The sequence below is a fragment of the Desmodus rotundus genome, chromosome 5, assembly GCF_022682495.2.
Source record: "Desmodus rotundus isolate HL8 chromosome 5, HLdesRot8A.1, whole genome shotgun sequence".
Taxonomy (NCBI): Eukaryota; Metazoa; Chordata; class Mammalia; order Chiroptera; family Phyllostomidae; genus Desmodus; species Desmodus rotundus.
Window position 1 is genome coordinate 152,261,498 of NC_071391.1, and position 21,868 is coordinate 152,283,365.

Consider the following 21,868-nt stretch of genomic DNA (forward strand, 5'->3'; position numbering starts at 1 on the left):
GTCATTTCACAATTATCTTTAAGCTAAAGGTGAGTATTTCTTTTTTTTTAAACATTGTGTTATTTATTCATTGATTTGAGAGAGAGAGAAAGATTAATTTGTTGTTCCACTTATTTATGTATTCATTGTTTGATTCTTGTATGTGCCCTGACTGGGGACCGAACCCACAACCTTTCTGTATCAGGATGATGCTCCAACCAACTGAGCTACCTGGCCAGGACTAATATTTCTTTTATGCATGTATAGAGGGACTATTCTGGTGATAATCCCTAAGAAAAGGCAGACTGCTTGCTTCAAAATGAATTTATGTCTTGCCTTCTAGAAGTATAAAATTGCAACTGACTTTTTAAAACATCATTTATTGCATCCCTGCTGATGTGGCTCAGCTGGTTGGGCATTATCCCAGATGCTGAAAGATTGCAGGTTCAATTCCCAGTAGGGGCACAAACCTAGGTTGTAGGGTTGGTCCCTGGTCTAATTGACGTTTCTCTCTCACATTGATGTTTTTCACCCTCTACCCCTTCTTCTCCCTCTATAAATAACATATCCTTGGGTGAGGATTAAAAAAAAAGCCAAAGAGGGTTTTTAGGATACATAACCAGCTGTCTTCTCAGATCGCTGGCATCTGAATAAAGCATCCATAAAGATTTAAAATAAATACAATAAGTCATTTATTGGGCACCCCTTAAAACTTATGAATACAAAGAGGAGTATAACCTAGTCCATTACTACTTTCCCCTCTCTCTCCTTGCAACTTCAAAGTATCTGTATTCCTTTTATCTAAACCCTAAAACTTGCCCCCACACTTTTCTCCCCTCCCTGGACCAATATTTTACCTTTAATCACAAACAGGAAGGAATATAGAATCAAAACCCCTGAGCTCCCAAAGGCAGTATTTTATGACTTAATGTCATTAGAAACAGGAGGAAGTATATGAAGGGTCAGAAACAGATTAGGAAACCCAGGAAAAGTTTGGGGTGGAGGGGTGTCTGGGAGCACTTCCTTTCCAAATTCTTTCTCATTCTCTCCTCACTTAACATCTTCTGTATGCAGGTTGGGTTTCTCAGTCTGTGTCTGTTCATCTCTGGGGGTCCTGTATTTCCAAGGCACTGTGAATCTTCTATGAGAATTTTAAAACTTTGTGCTTTAGGTTTTATAGTATAAGCATATTAGCATGTTTTTAAATCATCTGGATTAGCAATATATATATTTCTCTAGAACCTTATGTTTTTTGAGTGATCTTGTGTTTAAGTTTACAATTGAATTGGTGTCCCATTATACTCTGAAGCTAACATTTAATTGTTAAGGCGATGTTGCCTGGAGTCCCTTGAATCCCTTGGGGACTGCAGAAGTGTGTCTCAATGGTTCACAATTTCTCATGTTTGAAAAACACTGGCTTAAACCACCTTCTCTTTTCTCCCTTCTCTCATGAAAGGTAGCTGGAAAGAGGCTCACGAATGGCTAATAAAAACAGGTAAGAAAGGTTTTAAAAATGCCTAGTATTTTTCAATTTATCTTCAATGTTTGACCAATTTGAGAGAAGAAAATATAAGCAATCTAGTGATTTGTTTAAATAAAGCATAGGTAATACCAGAACATATAGTTGGGAACATGCGTAAGAACTGCCAAATGCTTAGAATTAGTTCTTTTGTATCCACAACAAACCAATCCCATGCCTTTATAACCCTTGCTGTTGAATAAACTTGGTGTATATTTTAGAGACCTTTCGTTCAGCACAGCCCCTAAAGTACATTTTCAGGAGCTGCTTCTTTTACTATGTTCGATCAATCAGATTTTTGAAATTCATAACATAAAACCATTCAGGAAAATCAATCTGTGAATATGATGTTTTTTTAGTTAAAAAAATTGTTTTTGCTCCCTATCAAAGCATGAAAACTTCGTGTCCTTGGAAGTGTACCACAGGGCTTCTTTGGTAAATGGGGATGGAGTAGGGAGAGGATAATCTTCATATTCATTGTCTCTGGTCCCACCTCCTTCCATAAGCCCTTAGTTGTCTTCATTTCCCCCGAAACACCACTGCTTTCCCGGTGCCTGTTTTTCCTTCAGTCATATTTTCTTTTCCACTTCTTTCGTCTATTTTTCTTCCATTTTGTTTCAGGCAATCTCCTATTTCTTTTTGTGAATATAATAATTTAATGTTATTTCCATCTCTTCTTTAGCACACATTTATGAATACTTAATACATGGTCATCTTGGCTGAATAACGATACAATACAAACTTGGCACTTTATACTCAGCTCCTCTTATCCTTAAAGCAATCTGGAAAAGTGGATATTCTATGCCTGTTTTACAGATGAGGAACTAAGCCTGAGAATGAGTAACTTGTGAAAGACCACATAAGTATAAAGTCAAAACTTATGCCTTTCTCATTCTCAGAAGAAAAAAGAAAAGGGGTTGTGCTGTTTATACAGACTTGGTCAGAGATCTCATCCAGGTTCATGTCAGAAATCTCACATAAGTCACTACAGGCCTAATTAACATCTTCTACCCTCATAGTCTAACTTCAGTGTTTCCAATGTTTGTATACTCAGTTGTCACCTTAAACTGAACCCACCATTTTCTCCCAAAACTAGCACCCTCCCCACCGCCACACCATTTTCTGTTAATGGCTCCACCAATTTTTGTCATTCAGGGTCAAAACCTGGCTGTTCATTCATTCAATAAACCTTTAAATACCTTGGAGCACAGAAAAGAAATGTGCAACGGATGCTGAGGTATATACAACAGCAAGTCCGATGAGGTTTCTGCCTTCGTAAAGGCTCACAGCCTATCCGGAAAGACAGGTGAGCCCTGGCTGGCGTGGCTCAGGGGACTGCGGGCCAGCCTGTGACCCAAAGGTTGGACTCCCGGCCAGGTCCCCAGTTGGGGGCGTGCGAACGGCAACCGAGCTACGTATCTCTTGCACTTCGATGTTTCTCTCCCTTTCTTTCTCCCATCCTTCCCCTCTCTATAAATAAGCAAAAAAGACAAACTGGACCCGAACTAGTGTAGGGGATATTGGAGAATACTTCCCGAGGGAAGTGATGATAAGGGCGGGGTGGGGTGGGGTGGGGGTTGTAGTTTGTTCCCCGAGTGGAAGCGCAGGAAGAGCAGGCACCGCTTTGGAGGAACCCAAAGGCACACGAAGTAGAGCCGTAGTGAAAGTGTTAAGGGGGAGAGAGATGCTAGAATTGGTTCAAGCTTGAAGGGTCTGCTCAGCTACGTTAAGGAATTTGAAGCGGGAGGAAGCCGTTAGTTTTGTATTTTAAAAGAATTAACCTACTCAGCTTGGAGAATTTTTCCCCCTTCCATCCCTAAATCCAATTTATTGCTAAATCCTGTTGACTCCTTATCGTCTAATTTGTTCCTTCATCTCTATTCCCACTGCCACCACCCTGGTCCCAGCCCTTCTCACCTCGTGTTTACATTAAGAGCCCTTTAACCAGTTATTCGCCAGACTTTCTCCCCTCGATCGACTGCACACGAAGTCTAGACTCACGGTCCTAAAATGCTATTCCAGGGTAACAGCGAAGTCCAAGTCACCCATGTTGGCACTAAGGACCATCTCTATCCTATCTCACACCGCTGCATAGGATCACTTTCCGACCAGGCTAGCCAGCTTCCTCAGACATCGTCCTTAAATGCACTGCACGATCTTTCCTCATCCCTGCCACCTTGTAACATTATTCCCTTCTGCCCCGTCCTCCCCTGCACCCCAGAAGGCATTCATTCGTGAGGCACCCTGACTCTCCAGCAACAGCGCATCCTCTTCTCCTTTGATTTCTTCGCACCCAGCATGAAATGTGCCATACATTTCTGCACTGTATTACTCGTTTTATGTTGTAGATAGAAGAAGTCTTCCTTTTCTTTTCCATCCTTCCTTCCTGGTTTCATTTATTTTCAGAGAGAGGGGAAGGGAGGGAGAAAGAGAGAAACATCAATAAGCGAGAGAAACATAGATTGGTTGACCCTCGGAGGCCCCCAACTGGGAACCTGGCCCGCAACCCACACGTGTGCCCTGCCCGGGAATCGAACCAGCGACCTCTCGGCTCGCTGGCCAGTGCTCAATCCTGGTGCACAACAGCCAGGGCTTTATTTTCTTTTGTCGGAAAAGGCTCTCTTATATTCTACTTCCATAAGCCTCACAAAAGCCTGGCCAGGTACTAGATTCGCTCAGAACTAGTCGACTTGAACCGAACCGACTACGGCGGGGTTTGAGGAGCCTGAGGGCGCGGTGGGAAGAGAGGGGGCTGACACACTGGAGGACAGACTGGAGGACACGGGTCCCACAAAAAATAGCTTCGGACAAACACGAGAGAGGACGGGGTACACACACTGGCGACCAGCCGCTCGTGGGGTCGCGAAAGGCAGCGGGCGGCCGTTGGTGGGCGTGGCCGCGCCAGTCTCGCGGGAGCGGCCGTTGGGCGGGCCGTTGTCCCCGCGGGTGGAGCGAGTTGCTAAGGAAATGACTGCCAGCGGCGCCCGGCCGCGCCGCGCCGCGCCGGCCGGGCGGGGTCTGGAGAGGCGCCGTTTCCGCTTCCGCTCCCTCTCCACGGCAGCCCCGTTACCGCCTCCTGGCCGGCCTCGCGCCTTTCACCGGCACCTTGCGTCGCCGCGCCGCCTGGCCCGCTACTGCCACGCGCGCCCCCGGGGCTCCCGGCTACGGCGCCGGCTCGGGTCGCGCTCCACTCGCCTGCCCCTGAGGCCGCCGGCTAGCCGCCGCCATGGGTGCCTACCTTTCCCAGCCCAACACGGTGAAATGCTCCGGGGACGGGGTCGGCGCACCACGCCTGCCGCTACCCTACGGCTTCTCCGCCATGCAAGGCTGGCGTGTCTCCATGGAGGTGACGCGGGAGGGATTCGTAGACTGGTCGCTGGAGGGCGGGAACCCGATGGAGAAAAAGGGAGCAGGGGGATGGGGTCGTCCCCGGGGAAGGGTCCGAATCGAGAGCCTGAGTCCGGAGCGGGCAGATTGGGGGCGGCACCGAGAGCGGGCCCGGGGCCGGGAGGGGAGCTGCCGGTGCTTGGGGACCCTGTGCCGGTGGCCAGCTTGGTGATGAGGTCTTTGCCATGTGGAGAGAGGCACCTTCCGCCAACTGACCGCCCTCTCCCCGTGCCTTCGCGCCATCCTCTCGTGCCAACACAGCTCTCCAGGCTCATAAACGGTGTGAGGTTTAGTGTGGGAGTAAAGATGAAAAGAGGGACTATTTGTGCCTTTACTTTCGCGAGGAAGAGGCTAGTATATGTGAGTGACTGTACTTGAGATATTTATAAATATATTTTAAATATGTGAGAGGCCTCTTTGGGCGAGGAGTTTGACAGTGAACGGAAGCCCCGGCAAACAGTAGTCGGTTTCAAGTTCTTAACACCTAGTTGCCCTGCGCACCGCATGTTAATTTCAGAGGCTCGACGTGACCTCCAAGAATTGTCACTGTGTATCCTCCTCTGGGCCTTTTACGGCCTTTGGGAAACTTGAATTATGTCCATCAGTGTTACTCCTTTTTTAAAATTATGCTTGATGTTTTTTCTCAATTGGGATTTTTCAAAAATTTAATTGTCATTTGCCTGTGCTTACAGTCTCCGTGATTTACAGTCATTTCATATTTTTTTTTTGTCTTAACCTTCAAAGAATGGATTTTCTTTTCTAGAAAACTTACCTCTGAATAAAGCTGGGGGAAGTCTGGGTGTAAAGGAGTACTGTTGGGTAAAATGGACTTGAAACGACAAAGGAGAACAGGGAAAACTATGGTAGGAAGGGAAGGGAGAAAGACCTGTGTAAAATGTGTCGTTGTGACGATTATTGTGAGATCTAGGCAGAGGGGCTCGGGAAATGCTTTAATTATGTCTGGGATTGCAGGTTTATCCTCTTACTAGGTGGGCTTCAGGTAACAGCCAAATTCTGCCTCCCTTGGGAATTTCTTCAAATCCCTCGCTCCTCCCTGTGGTTAGCTCTGGAATGACAGTATAAACTTAAAAGGTTTGTTCTCAGACTCAATTGTTATACCCGCAGCAGACTTTAAAAGGTTCTATCTTTAGGTATAAATGTCAAGAATGGAGGGAATCCTATAGTTCATCTTATCTATAGGGTTGGCCAAAAAGTTCATTTGGTTTTTTCTGTAAGATGGCTCTAGTAGTCTTTAACTTCATTGGAAACAATTTTGTTAGATTGTATTGTGACAGCTGTCATATCAGTGTGCATTTTTTAAAAAACTTATCAAAATTGGTGAATTTTTGCATAGCCATTTTAGTATTGAAGATGGAAAAAATATGCAGCATTTTGGGCATATTATGCTTTATTATTTCAAGAAAGGTAAAAACACAATTGAGATGTAGAAAAAGATTTGTGCAGTGTATAGAGAAGGTGTTGTGACTGATCCAAGGTGTCCAAAGTGCTTTGTGAAGTTTCGTCCTGCAGGTTTCTCGCTGGATGATGCTCCATAGTCAGGTAGACCAGTTGAAGTTGATAGCGATCAAATTAAGACATTGAGAACATTCAGTGTATGTTGGCAACGGGAGATAGCCAACATACTAAAAAATCCAAAACAATGAAGTTATTGGTGAAAATGAAAAATGTGTCTTTTATTTTAGGGAAAAAACTAAACAGACCTTTTGGCTAACCCAGTGTTTAGCTCCCACATTTTACAGCTCAGAAGCTGAGGCCCAGGATGAAATAGTCAAGACACTTACTAGACATTTATCATCTGTGTCAACCTGAAGTGCAATGTTCATATTTTACTGAGGTGCATGGTATTGAGCTTACTGAGTGCTTGGTACATGTAATTATCTGACTGTTAGAAATAACTGGATATAATTTCAAAAGGAAAACATTTATGTAAGGCTAGGGTTGGGCTTATTTGGGAGTTTGGCAGTTGCATTTCTATGGCATTCTCTGTTAATGTAATATTCGAGGTGACTGATCTCAAATCTCACATTACAGTTGGGAGGCCATAGAGATGCCTCACAGTAGGAAGGCTTTTCCTTTAGGTTTCTCATTCCATATTTTCCATTTTCCTCTCTGCTATGGTTTTTCCATTTGTTTAGTACTCTTCTTTCTTGTTTTCTTTATGAATTGGATATTCAGCTTTCCAAGTCATTTGCCCAGTGATTCTGTGCTTTTTGCTTCTTTGCAGGGCATTTCCCTTTATTTTTGGTTTATCCTCTGGTAATTAGAAAATGACCTTTCTTCCATCAGGGGCTGTTTGGTTTGTAGCTATTTTGTTAGACTATTCCTTAGATCCTAATCTTCCTTTTGAGAGAGAACCACTTAGGTTTTAAAATCCTCCCCATTTTGCTGTTTCTGAACTTAACTTTTTTGAATAGTTAAATATACCTAATAAGATCCTCTCTCGAGGTCCTGTTTGGGATCCTTTTCTCCTTCCTTGGTACCTTCCCTTTTGGTTTTGTTTTTTGTTTCTTCCTAAAGTACAACACAGTTTTCTTTGGTATGGCAAGGAAATAAGTATGACTTCTGGCCTCTTGAGTTAATCTTAACTTTTCACAAAGTGTACCTCTGATTCCACCAATTAAGTCTATTGACTGTATTTGCTTGGTCCTAATGATTCAGTTGAGGTTAGTTTATCATACCAATACACATTACAGAGGTTGCTAAAATCCTAACTCATAGATTCAGCCGAAGAGAGTACTGTTTTACCCCTTCTCTTGAGGCAAAGATGGCAATTGTTAATAGCTGGCATTTTACACTTTCTGCCTGTCTTTAGCCCTTCTTCATCAGGGTGTTTTGAGGAGTAATCAAAATACCACAGTTGGTGTTACCTTCCTTTCTTCCTACTCCATGGTTTGGAGGGACCCTCAAGTTGGTTGAGGTATTATGTATTCTGGGGGTTAAGAGGTAGGCTGTGCAGTGGTTCCTTGAGAAATGTGTGTGGAAAGGCTCTGAGTTTTTGGTGACTAATGAGAAGTCCAACCTGAAATACAGTCTTCAAGGGACAAAGGTACTTGTAGTTTTTGGTTGTGAGGTTCTCTGAAAGTGACAAAATTGCTTTCTGTGGACAGTTAGGATTTAAAAAAAAATATTTCTACTAATTATATTTTCTCTTTTTTAAAGGCTGTATCAATACCTAGAGTATAACTTTGAGTAGGCTGTTTGTTCACTGCTGGTTATTAACAGTCAGAGAGGGTCATCTAGAATTGAATGTAAATAATGTTGAAAATTCTTTAGATATCTGTATGACAGTTTAATTATATTAATGGGCAAAAATATAAAATAAGCTACCTTAAGCTTGCTGTGGGGTTCCACTTGAGAGAGGGCATCTGAAGCCTAAGGGCATTTATGTCTGATCCTGAGATTAGTGTCTCATTTCTAGCTTAAAGCACTTTTTACTTTCTGAACCAGGTTAGAATTCCTTTGTCTAGGATACAGGTAAGCAACTTTTATTAAAGGGCACGCTTTTCATTTCATTAGCATGCAGTACCTCTTCTTCACAGTTGAAAGATAGTATGAAATGATGTCAAAGTTCCTTCCATAAATATGGAGAAATTGTTTTCTACTATCCTGTTCCTTTATAACTTCTCAAGTGACCGGCTTGGGGTACAATCAGAACTTATTCCTGAAGATGGCAAGAATAGTTTACATAAATTATTTGTATTGCCCAATCTCCTAGCAGTTGTTACTACTACTTCTCTACCCCTGATCCTCTTTGGAGTTATCATCTTGGAATTATACTTTGAGAGGTAAGAACTTGATTTGAGTGTAGAAATTTAACAGATTTGATCAGTAACTCATCTCATTTTAAGCTGCTATTCAAATTATGCTTTCTGGGAAGCACAAATCTTTAGAACTGAATTTCATCTGGGTCAAGATGAAGTGTATCAACTTTTAATGATACATAGCATTTGAAAATGTATATACAGGTCACTTTTTAAATAACCTTGAGCTATAATTCACATACTGTGTACATTTTTAAAAAGATTTTATTTATTTATTTTTAGAGAGAGGGGAAGAGAGGGAGAGAAACATCAATGTGTGGTTGCCTCATACACCCCCTAGTGGGGACCTGACCCTGCAGCACAGGCATGTGCCCTGACTGGGAAGCGAACCAGCAACCCTCTGGTTCGCAGGCTGGCACTCAATCCATTGAGCCACACCAGCCAGAGCTACATACTATATACATTTAAAGTGTACGTCTCAATGGTTAATTTATTCAGAGTTCTGTAACCATCATCACTGTCAATTTTTGAACATTTTCATAACCCCTGAAAGAAACTTTATAACCATTACGAAGTTCCTCCTTATCCTCCCTCCTCTAATCTGGCAAGCACTAATTTACATTATGTCTGTGGATTTGCCTATTCTGAACATTTCATATAAGTGGAATTATATGTCACTTAAAAAAATGAATTAATCATACTCTTTATTTCTGGTAAGAATGAACAAAACAAGACTAGTTCTTTTTCATGTACCATCATATTTGTCTTGAACTCAATCTCATGATGTAAGGAAATTTTATTTACAGATGAGAGAATGTGTTTGAATATTTTCTAAACATTTTTAACCAGAAAATATTGAAGCCTAAAATTCCATTTTAGGTCCTGTTGACTTCAGCGCTGCTTCTCAACTAGGGCATCACAGAAGTCTTAAAATACTGGAATGTTGCAAGATGCATCTCTGTGAACATTGAGGAATAAGATAACCTATTAAAAATTGGATTATTTTCTTTCTTTTTTTAAAATTTTCACCAGTAACTTTATTGATTTGGATATTTTGAGTGTATTGGCTATCTCCTGCTGTTGGCTTCCAGGGGATAGAGTACAGGGGTGCTGCTAAACATCTTTCACTTTCTATGTCTGTTTTTTACTAAACATGATATTATTAAGGGTTATCCATGTATCATTAATCAGTCAGTACTAAATACCTTTTAATGGCTGAATAATAATACAGTATGCCATTCTGTGGTCATTTTGTTTATCCATCAGTTGACATGATGCTATGAACATTAATGTACAAGTTTTGTGTCTCAATAAGTTTTTATTTCTCTTGAGTATATAGTATATACCTAGGAGTGGAATTGCTGGTTCATGTAATAATTCCATGTTTAACATTTTGAGGAACTGCCTAACTATTTTCCAAAGTGATTGTACCAAAAGTGCCAGTTTCTCCACATCCTCCTTGCACTAGTTACTATCTGTCTTTTATTACAGCGCATGTGAAATGGTATGTCATTGTGGTTTTGATTGTATTTCTCTGATGGCTAATAACGTTTGAGCACCTCTTATTGTACTTATTGGCTATTTATGTATCTTTGGAGCAGTGTCTGTTCAGATCCTTTGTCCATTTTTAATTGGATTGTCTTTTTTTCTTTTTACTGAGATTGAGTCCTTTCTATATTCTGGGTACAAGTCCCTTATCAGGTAGGATTTGCAAGTATTTCCTCCCACTCTGCCTTTCTGCTTTCTTGTTGAAGTCCAGTTTATCAAGAATTTTATAGTTTTAGTTTTTACATTTAGGTCTGTGATCCATTTTGAGTTGTTTTTTTGTGTATGGTGTAAGGAAGGGATCCAGCTTCATACTTTGGCATGTGGATATCTAGTTATCTCAACAACATTTGTTAAAAAGCCTCTTTCCCCTTATAGAAATTATCTTGACATCACTGTTGAAGGTCAGTTGACCATAAATATGAGGGTTTATTATGCCATTCCATTGATCTGTATGCTTGTTGGTATGCCAGTACCACATTGTCTTGGTTGCTATAGTTTTGTGGTAAGTTTTCAAATGAGGAAGTATACATATGTGTATCTTCCAACTTTGTTCTTTTACTTGTTTCTTCTTTTCTGGGTCCCTTGCATTTCCACGTAAATTTTAGGATCAGCTTGTTAATTTCTGTACAAAAGGCACCTGGGGTTTTGATAGGGGTTGTTTGTGCTAATCTGTAGATCAATTGAGGAGTATTACTACTTTAACATTATTAAGTCTAGTTTTGTTATGGTATCTGCCTGGTTTGGGTATCAGCATAATACTGGCCTCATAGAATTAATTGGGAAGTATTGCCTCCTTTTCTGTATTTTGAAAGACTTTATGAAGAGGTGGTATCAATTCTTTAGATACTTGGTAGAATTCACCAGTGAAGCCATCTGAGCTTGCGCTTTACTGTGGTATGATTGTGAAGGATCTCTTGGAGGCCGTGAGACTAACTGGACTCTAAGGAGAGATGAGGTGGAGGAAAATGGGAGAAGAAAAAGTATTAGAAGAAGGGATAGGAGGAGAGGTTCTGAGCCAGACATGCTTACTATACGGGGCTGGGGTGGTTAGTGTCGAGTTCTTTTGAGAAATAGTTATGAGAGGTACGAGATTAGGTTATAGAAATGGGTAGGAGTGGTGTTGCGTGCCTTAACTTTTCAGTGGGTTGTAAGGAATCAGTCTTATATGCAGTAGAATCCACTGAAGGTTCCAGCAATAAAATGTCATATTAGGAAGATTAATTTGACAGTTGTATGTGTGCAGTTGGATTACAAGGGGCAGAGGGTAGAACAGGAGAGGAGTTAAACTACTGAGTAAAGTAATTCAGGAACAGAGTTGCTAAGGAAAACTCAGCAGAACTTAGTGATGGAAGGTGGAAGACAGCCAGGAAATGAAGGAGGACCTGTATTAGGTGTTGCCTGGGAGAGTTAAGATTTCTTTGACAGGAATAAGACCTGTAGGGGAAGCTCTAATATTTTTGAGACTGCTGAGTTCCTGTTTACATATGTTAAGTTTGAGGTGGAGAAGGGACATCCCATAGTAATAGGCGTTCGAAGTATAAAACTAAAGTTCTTCACAGAACCCAAGAGAACTTTCAAAAAAGCTGATGTGGTTTGTACTATTTGATTATATACAATGGCTGGAATGAATGAAGCCTGCAAAATAGCTCTTTGGATTGCTATTAAGGTTTTTGCTTTGTGAAGTAAGATCTTGGAAGTGAAGGGTTTGAAGATTAGGAGTTTAAGCAGAAATGTTAAACTAGAAAGAGGAGAAATGCTGCTTTTCAGGCAAAGTGAAGGAGAAGTTTTGAGGTAGAATAGGGAAGATGTGGTTAATATATTTGAGTCAATGGAGAATACAGAAAAAATGATACATGTAGTAGTGACCACAATTAACACGATTTCATGGCATCTTATGACTACAAGACTTAGTGGCTCTGACTCAGGTAAAGAAAGCAGTTGGTCAGGTTATACAAGGTTGGATGAGGTCTTCTAGCTTGCTAAGAGACAGTGTTGAAATACTTGGGTCTGGTTCAGAAAGGGACGGACAGAAAGAAAGGCAAGGCCAAAGGTAGGAGGCTGTGATCAACGATGTAAAGGGGGAATTTGAAGTGCTTAGAGAAGGTAGAACAGTTCCAAGTGATAATATGGATTTAAAACACCTCACTAAGAAGTGGAGGAGAAGGGAATGTGGAGTAGTTCTAGGAAATGAGACCTCAAGGCGTAAGATGAATCTTTATGGAGGGCGTTCCTCTTTTAGAATAAGCATAGAGAAGAAAAATGTGAGCCAGGTGCTACATGTCAGAGCAGAATATACATATTTATATGTTAAATTCCAGTTTACAAGGATTTTGACATGTTTTGCATCATCGTCACAATAGTCCTGTGATGATATGGGTGAGGTAGATTTTCCTATTCCATTTTATAGATGATGAAATTAAGGCAAGAGATGGCTGGCCAGAGATCATGCAGTATGTGGTAGCATGGCTACTCAAGACCAATTCATGGGTTTTAGTGTTGTCATTATTATTCAGAATGGAATAATACCATTGATTGATTGTAAAAATGTAAAAAAATAATTACTACCCAAAGTTTACTTTCCACTAAGTTTTCATACATGATCTTCTGGACTTGTAGCATATACATTCAGGTACTTTTCTTTGCTTTTTATTACTTGATATACAGGGTCCAGCAGAAGTAACGCCTGCTTGAGTGTGGTTGGTAGGGTAATAATGTGGGTGTAATAATTTATAGTTTTAATTTGAACATTTCACCTGAAATGTCATATGGTGTGCTTGAGTGTGATATTGTTATATTACAGAATTATATGCTTATGATTTTGTAATAAAAGGGGGCATTATTTGCGCCAGACTCTGTTATGAACTCATTTCCACATTCACTTGAATTCACCATTTCTAGCAGCTGCCCATCTTCCATTGGAAGGATGTACCATTTGTAACATAATCTATTCATGGAAATTTAGATAGTTATGATTGTTTTACTATAAATAATGCTGTAATGCATATTCTTATATATATCTTTATACCCTTGTCTTACTGCTTTTGAAAAATAAACTTTTTAGAAGTCAGATCATTAGATTAAAGGGCATGCATTTAGAATTTTGACACATGTTACCAAATTGCCTTCTAGGAAAGCTATACTCATTTATATTCCTGTTGATAAGGATATGAGAATGTGTTTTTACTTTACTCTTACCACCACTCTGTATTTTTAATCTTCTTCATCCTAATTGCAGAAAAGGGTATTTTCTTGCTTTTAATATCATCCCTTTGATTACTATTGAAGTTAAATATTTTTTCATATGTTCAGTGAGGCTAGATCTTCTGCTTCAAGAACATGTGCTCTTTTGAGGAACAGATGAGGTCTAAAGATGTTTTAAGTAGAGGTGTGGGTTCAAAAGAGATGGTACAGCTGTGATCTGGAGTGGCATTGCAAGGCAGAGAAAGACCAGTTGATTCTCTTGTTCCACTGGGAAGGAGTGGGCAGGAAGCCTGCTCCTCCCTCCCCTCCCAAAAAGTGGATTTGGTAGGACCAGTTTCTCAAATTTGAGTAATATATTTAAAAAATACTTAATTTACTTTTGAAAAAGCTAAACATTCCTGTGGTTCAGTCTCACTTCCATCCCTCTGCACTCTTGTGCCCTCCCATAGTTAACTGCTTTTAATTCATTTTCTGTGTATCCTTATAGTATTACAATGTGGAAAGATACATTCCTGTGCTTCCTCTTCTTAGAAAGCAGCTTACTAAATATATCACTGTGCAGTTTGCTTTATTTAACAAAATACCTTGGAGATCTTCCATGGATTTTTTTTTTTTTAAGGAAAGCAATACTGTGGAACTCCAGTATTTACTAAAATGATTTTTTTTCATTTTATTTATTTGTTTTTAGAGAGAGGGGAAGAGAGGGAGAAAGAGAGGAAGAGAACCATTGATGTTTGAGAAATACATTGATTTGTTGCCTGTTGCATGCCCCCAACTGGGGACCTGGCCCACAACCCAGGCTTGTGCCCGGACTGGGAATCGAACTGGTGACCTTTGGGTTTGCAGGCCAGCACATAATCCACTGAGCCACACCAGCCAAGGCTAAAATAATTTTAATTAAATGGTACTGGAATGTGTACAAATACAAAACTGCATATAAATTTCATGCCAACAAACCACACTACAAAAACAACAATTAAAATCAACATTAACATGACATACCATTTTTGTTGAAGCTAATTAGGTACAGCATGATTTAGGTAGTGATTGCCAAGGTAGTTTTCTTTCTTTTCTTTTAAAAAAAATTTTTTTTATCCTCACCCGAGGACATTTTTTCATTGCTTGTAGAGAGAGGAAGGGAGAGAGAAACATCAATGAGAGAGAGAAGCATCACTCGGTTGCCTCCCACATGTGCCAGGACTGGGAATTGAACCCACAACCTTTTGGTTATGGGACCACGCTCCAGCCAACTGAGATATGGTGGCCAGGGCCTGAGGTATAGTTTCTAATGGGTTTAGTATGCCTGTACTACACTGTGGCCTGTGCTGATTCAGTTCTCCCACTGCTTTTCTGTAATTCAATCTAGTCCTCCTTTTTATTTATTCCATATCACTACCATCTTCCTATATGAATTGTACCATCATTCAGTATGATTTACCCATTTATTGTGTTTAGTTTGTATATCCCTTACTAGAACGTAAGTTTTTTTTATGAAGTGTGTGGGGGTTTATTTTATTCACGTATTTACCCTAAGCACTTAGAACTCATCTTCGTACATAATGGATACTCAAATATTTGATGAATGAATGAACAAATGAATTCTTAAGCACATTAAAGTCTGAGGACCACTGGTAGAGGATGCTGGAGAAATAGACAATCATAAAAGTAGGCAACTAGGCTGAGAATGGTGGTGAGAGGAGAAGGTGGCGCGATAAGATAAGCCCTGGCTTAGAGGACAGGAGACCCTCATGGCTGGTGGTAGTGTGGTTGGAAGAGGGAGAAGGTGACCTTTGGTCTGTGGCACTCTCCAGACCCTGGGGATGTAAGAGGCAGTTAGCAATGACCACAGATAAGCCATCAAAGGCCATCCACGGCAGCCCATCAGATTCGGAGCACTTTTCTTCTGGAGACAATCAGAGTGACATACGGAACTAGGTATTTTTTGATGCTCTCCTTCCTTACCTTAAAATAACTTTTATTTTCTAGACTTTTATAGTGAAGGCATAATCTTATTTCAGGGATAACAGAAGAAGCACGGCACCCAGATTTCCTAACTATTAATACAATTAGACATTTTAAAGTGTTAATGCTTAAAAGAGGAAGGAGAACTGTTACTTACACAAGGATAGTCAATAAAAGCAAATAAATAGTTGACTAAAACCTTTTTGTTTGTGGAATGTGCCTGAGGGGAAAGTTGGGTTGTTTTTCCAAGATGGGCAGGGTAAGCCGTGGCACACTTTTACCCAGGTCTGACCGTCTGGGTCCACCTGTGGCTTAACCTGGAATATTAGTTTGGGTGGCAGACTTTTGTTATTAGAAGAATTTGATTAAGCCCAGCCTTCCAACTGAAATGTTGGTGTGGCAAGACCATTATAAACTTCTTTTCGTATTCTATGAGGTCATCGTTGAATGATATCTCAATTCTGGCTGGGGGTAGGAGATGGGAAGGATGATTAATGGGGCATTGTAAATTCCAGGTAACGAGTGCTAAACACAGCATAGTTTAATAACATTACTTGTTGGGAAGATACTCTTTTGTAAATATATCTTCTGCTTACCCTGAGGGTAACTTCGTGAATGAGTTAAAACTTTGAAGAAGGTGTTCAGGTGGTATTTTGGGCGGGCAGGACAGAGTGTAAATGTATGTAGTTCTACACATTTCTAGTGCTTTCACTCAGGCTGTTTTAGGATTCTAGAAACTTTTTAGGTTGGTAATGTCCGCCGGTCTCATTGTACTATCTTCCCTAGCATTTTCTTCCTTGAAGTTCACTGATTCATGGAATGGGTCTGGAAATGACTTTAAAGATCCTTTATTCTGGTTCTTCCCGTAGTTGCCACATGTAGTTTGGATTTGTATCCAAAGAGGTCAGGTCTGGAGTTGCAGCAGTCAAACATTCTGCCATCTGGACTGAGATCTCCTAGGCTGAGGCTGCTAGACTGCAGAGGTAGTGACCTGATTCATCTCTCTTTCTTCTTTCCTTCCTCCTTCCTTTTGTTCCTCCCCTCCCTCCCTTACTCTTCGTCCTTTCTCCCTCCCCTGTACTTTTCTTAGTTTATTGTCCCATCTTATTTGTAGGCCCTGTAGGTCAGCTAGGGAAGGGTTAGTGAGATTGAGGTGTGAACACGATCCTCATGACTTCAGGTACACAAAGAAGAATATCCTTTGACCTTGAGAAATGCTAATTATGCTTTTCTTTTTCCTAGGATGCTCACAATTGTATTCCTGAGCTGGACAATGAGACAGCCATGTTTTCCGTCTACGATGGACATGGAGGTAACTTTAACAAATCATATTGATAACATTCTAACACACTAATTCCAGACTTAATAGAGCAAGAACAGGTCCTTTGTTCTTTTACTTTCCAAGGTTCTGGTCCTCAGATACCATTTCCTGCCTGGTGCTCTTTTTCTCTATTCTACTATTCTTCTTTCCCAATAGGATATCGTATTGATTCATAATCTCACTAGGCCTTGTTGTAATCCAAGAAAGCCTCTTCCTACATTAGCATTGTTTTCACTGAAAACTAAGTATGCAAGTAAAAAAAACAACACAAGGAATATATTACTATAGCCCCGAGAGAGGTGACGGTGAAGTCCATTTTCTGAGTCAGAACTTCTCAAACATTATTTTTTACATAGGTTTTGGTTGTGCTAATACATTCATCTCTTCAACCCTTGGGGTTTACTCCAGTATGGCATATAGAAAATACATTACTTTCAGTGCTCTGGGTGACCTTACATTTCTTCCAGGGGAGGAAGTTGCCTTGTATTGTGCCAAATATCTTCCTGATATCATCAAAGATCAGAAGGCCTACAAAGAAGGCAAGCTACAGAAGGTCTGTCTTCCCACAATGTTCACTCTTCACTTCTGCAGGCTTTCACTTGTTTTCTACTTCTTGGCTTTTCCTTTCTCATTGATACCTAGCTGCTTCTTAAAGAACCCTGTGCCTAAAATAAGCTTATTCCCCCTTGGGCCTCTGAGAGCTGCCTTAATGATTCCCAGGTCTCTGAACTATGTTTTATTTATATATACGTGTCTCCGATTGTGGGGAATCAATCATACTCTAACTTGCACCTCATCCTTGTGACCAGGATTCTATATGGGCAATGTATTTTATGCCTGCTGTACTTTTTCCTACACTGGCATCATACTCTTTTGCTTATATCCAGGCTTTGGAAGATGCCTTCTTGGCTATTGATGCCAAACTGACCACTGAGGAAGTCATTAAGGAGCTGGCACAGATGGCAGGGCGACCCACTGAGGATGAGGATGAAAAAGAAAAAGTAGCTGATGAAGATGATGGTGAGTGTGGCATCTCTTGTTTGAAAGGAAATTGACTTTTTAAAAATACCATTCTTTAGTATATATTATTTATGCATCAGTTCTAAGGGTAACGGGGACCTGGAGAGTCCTCACATTAAAGAACTCTATGTTCTCCTGCATTATGTGTGATTATGAAAAGGAGAAAGAGAATTAATCTCTGTTGAGTGCCTAGTGTTATTGTTGTAAGCATTTTTATATGCATTATCTTTTGTCATTGTGTTGGGGTCTTTCTGGTTCCTATTAATGTTTATGTGACTTTTTTTCAAGACTGGAGCTGTCATTAAGCCCTGCAGCCAGTCATTAAGCCTGGGCTGCACGCCTAGACTGGCACTGTGGGCTTCCTGGGTCCTCAGCCAGAATAGGGTTTCCAAATTTGCAATAAAAAATGAGAGGCGATAAGGAAAATATAGTAACTACTGTTCCTTTGACTAAGAAGGGGGTGAAAGACAGAGGCCAAAGGACAGAAGCAGAGGGGTTTTCCTGACACTTGATAAGTGAGAGGACCCTTAGGGGTAGGAAGTGGTGGGGAAGTTGGAACTCAGGCTACAAGGGCAGTGGATGTAGTGAGAGGGACTAATCCTCTGAGGAGTCTGGCATGGGGGCGCTGATTTAGCCTCTTACCTGCAGTGGACAATGAGGAGGCGGCACTGCTGCATGAAGAGGCTACCATGACTATTGAAGAGCTGCTGACACGCTACGGGCAGAACTGTCACAAGGGTGCTCCCCACAGCAAATCTGGAGCTGGGACAGGCGAGGAACCAGGGTCCCAGGGCCTCAATGGGGAGGCAGGATCTGAGGACCCATCTAGGGAATCTTCTTCAGAGGAAAATGGCCCCACAGCCAAGGCCCACACAGGCCTTTCCTCCAACTCGGAACGTACAGAGGCAGGCCAAGGTGGTGAGCCTGGTACTCCCACTGGCGAGGCTGGGCCTTCCTGTTCTTCAGCCTCCGACAAGCTGCCTCGAGTTGCTAAGTCCAAGTTCTTTGAGGACAGTGAGGATGAGTCAGATGAGGTGGAGGAGGAAGAGGAAGACAGCGAGGTAAGGGCCTGCAGGGGCACATAGATACTAAAGTTGCAGAGAGGGCCTGCTACCACCCATAGCTTTTTGACATCATCCCCCAAGACCCACTGTATTCTAAACTTTTCTTGAATTCATTATCTCCACCAACACAGGCACCATTAGCCCTCTCACCTCTTCCTTTGTTGTTAAATAGATCTAGTTCTGGCCTCTCAGAGTCTGTCTCCTAGAGAGAGAACAGGAAGATGGTAGTCGTTACTTTGGGTATTTGGGTATTTCCTTTTCTGGGCAACTTATTTTCTGGTTATGTTGCCTAGAAAGTGCTTTTGGCTGACAGCCCTGGCCTTCCCCAGGGCTTTCTGCTAGGGACTGCTGAGCCCAGTTTAGGATATCAATTAATACCCATCCTTTCCCCCAAATTTCTCACCGTGATCATATAATTGCATCTTTTAGTGTTTTGAGGACTTGTTCAGCAAGGCCTCTTTGTTTTGAGTAGGAGTTGGGGGAGTGGGGCAGGAGGTCATCCCAGTCTCAGTGGCCTGGGAACATCCCTCCGGCAGGAATGCAGTGAGGAAGAGGATGGCTACAGCAGCGAAGAAGCAGAGGAAGATGAGGATGACACTGAGGAGGCTGAAGAGGACGAGGAAGAAGAGGAGGAGATGATGGTCCCTGGGATGGAAGGCAAAGAGGAGGTGTGTGGGGAAGGGGAGCAGTAAATTTGAAAAAACCAAGAGGCAGGTGTGAATACCCTGATTCTGATTTTTGGAGAGTGGATCCCCTTGCTATCTTAGTACTGAATTATGGTCATGGGGGGATTTATCCTTCAAGGGGAACTAGATTTTTGGGTAGAATTGTCTAAGAAAAGGGAGGGGGCATGATACAGTCTCTGGAAAGATTAAATCCGTGTTCCTCCTGTGTGTTAAAACTCTCTTGGTGGCCCTAGTGAGAGGAGAGAGCATAGGTGACTGGTCAGGGGTGCACTGATGAGAAGCTTGTGTCCAGAAGTTCCCATGATGCTTCCTTTCTTCTCTTAAGCCTGGCTCTGACAGTGGGACAACAGCAGTGGTGGCTCTGATACGAGGGAAGCAGTTGATTGTAGCCAATGCAGGAGACTCTCGCTGTGTGGTGTCTGAGGCTGGCAAAGCTCTAGACATGTCCTATGACCACAAGCCGGAGGATGAAGTGGAGCTAGCACGCATCAAGAATGCTGGTGGCAAGGTCACCATGGATGGGCGAGTCAACGGGGGCCTCAACCTCTCCAGAGCCATCGGTAAGGACTTACGTACCATGGGAACGACTTCTGGGGTCTTGTTCTCTGTTTCAGACTATGTAGTAGCAACCTTTAATCTTCATAGCCCTTGTACCTTTCCAAATATTTTTGTATCTACCACCTATATCCTTAAATGTCTTCATGAGGTAGGTAATACGGGTATCATTTCTGGATGATGAAAAAGGCAAATTAGCTCAACAACCTAAAGTCAGGACTGAAACTAGAAAAACTAGAACTCAGTTCTCTTGTCTACTAGATTATGGAAAGGCGTGGGAATGAAGAATGAAATGGTAAGGCTTCAAACACAAGTCTGTGAGAAGTGCCCAGACCACTCATTAACAGGCTATTCCTTTACTTCAGGAGACCACTTCTACAAGAGAAACAAGAACTTGCCACCTGAGGAACAGATGATTTCAGCCCTTCCTGACATCAAGGTGCTGACTCTCACTGATGACCACGAATTCATGGTCATTGCTTGTGATGGCATCTGGTGAGCACTGGCAGAATGCCTTAAAATTCCCTTTTTCTGCAGCACTACTTTTTGTGTAGGGCTCTGAGCTGCTTTGGCTTTACCGTCCCTTGAATGGCTGCATTCAGTGCCTTTTCTCAAGCTGCCCTAGGAGCAGAGCCTAGGTAGACAGCTGGGCATCAGGACCCCCACGCCTAAGGCAGGGCTGAGGACAAGCTCTGTGTTAACATTGGCTTGGGCTGTCACTTCTATCCACACTCCTCTACTCTGCTTTATTGGGACTAAAGAAGATTTATTATTTTTGATCCCAGGAATGTGATGAGCAGCCAGGAAGTTGTAGACTTTATTCAATCAAAGATTAGCCAACGTGATGAAAATGGAAAGCTTCGGTTATTGTCATCCATTGTGGAAGAGGTGAGTCCCAGGGTGGAGGAGAGTGAGTGTCTGGTCTGCTTAGCCAAGGTTTTCTCTAAGACCAGAGCCTGGGAGGATCATTCATTAGTGACAGATGCCAGAACCTGATGAGAAATTTGCACTTTCCCTCCTTTCCCTGATTTACCTGTACACTTCATGGACTAGCAAATGGGCCATTTCATAATACCTGTTGCCCATTTTCTTCTGCCACCTTGTTTGGCAGGGCCAGCTTTCTAGTGGGACTTTAGGCTTCCAGGAAGGTGTTCAAACCCTGAAGCTGTGCTACCCCACCCCTTTTGTAGCTGCTGGATCAGTGCCTGGCACCAGACACTTCTGGGGACGGTACAGGGTGTGACAACATGACCTGCATCATCATTTGCTTCAAGCCCCGAAACACAGCAGAGCTTCTGCCAGAGAGTGGCAAGCGGAAACTGGAGGAGGTGCTTTCTACTGAGGGGGCTGAAGAAAATGGCGACAGTGACAAGAAGAAGAAAGCCAGGCGGGACTAGCGGTTTTGGTTGTCCAGACCCCTGTCCCCCTAGACTGTTTTTTGAGCCCTCTGGACCTGAGACTGAGTTTTGTCTTTTTCCTTTAGCCTTAGCAGTGGTTGTGAGGTGTGCAGGGGGAACTGGGTGGCTTCACTCAGCCCATTCCAAAGAGGGCTCTCCCTCCACACGGCAGCCCGGGAGCCTCCACTGTTCTCCCCAGCCTCCTCCTCGCTCCTTGGGGCTTATCACCGGTTCTGTGCCTGTGCTCTGTTGTGTTGGAGGGAAGGACTGGAGGTTCTGGTTTTTACTCTTGTGAACTTTATTTAAGGACATTCTTTTTTATTGGCGGCTCCATGGCCCCAGCCGCTTGCACCCGCTCTCTGTTGTACACTTTCAATCAACACTTTTTCAGACTAAAGGCCAAAACCTAATCACGCCCGTGGTGTCCTTTTTCTTTACTGCCGTCCT

General features: G+C 42.2%; 1 protein-coding gene across 1 annotated transcript; it reads left to right on the forward strand.

Annotated features, from left to right (window-relative positions):
* The first annotated feature begins 4,463 nt into the window (after positions 1 to 4,463).
* On the forward strand, positions 4,464 to 21,831 carry PPM1G (protein phosphatase, Mg2+/Mn2+ dependent 1G). The gene is made up of 10 exons (XM_024552588.3): positions 4,464 to 4,844; positions 16,621 to 16,690; positions 17,167 to 17,252; positions 17,587 to 17,719; positions 18,368 to 18,780; positions 19,320 to 19,451; positions 19,795 to 20,029; positions 20,390 to 20,519; positions 20,810 to 20,912; positions 21,215 to 21,831. The coding sequence occupies exons 1-10, from the start codon at positions 4,725 to 4,727 to the stop codon at positions 21,419 to 21,421; spliced, it is 1,629 nt and encodes a 542-aa protein (XP_024408356.1). The 5' UTR covers positions 4,464 to 4,724; the 3' UTR covers positions 21,422 to 21,831.
* Positions 21,832 to 21,868: the final 37 nt, after the last annotated feature.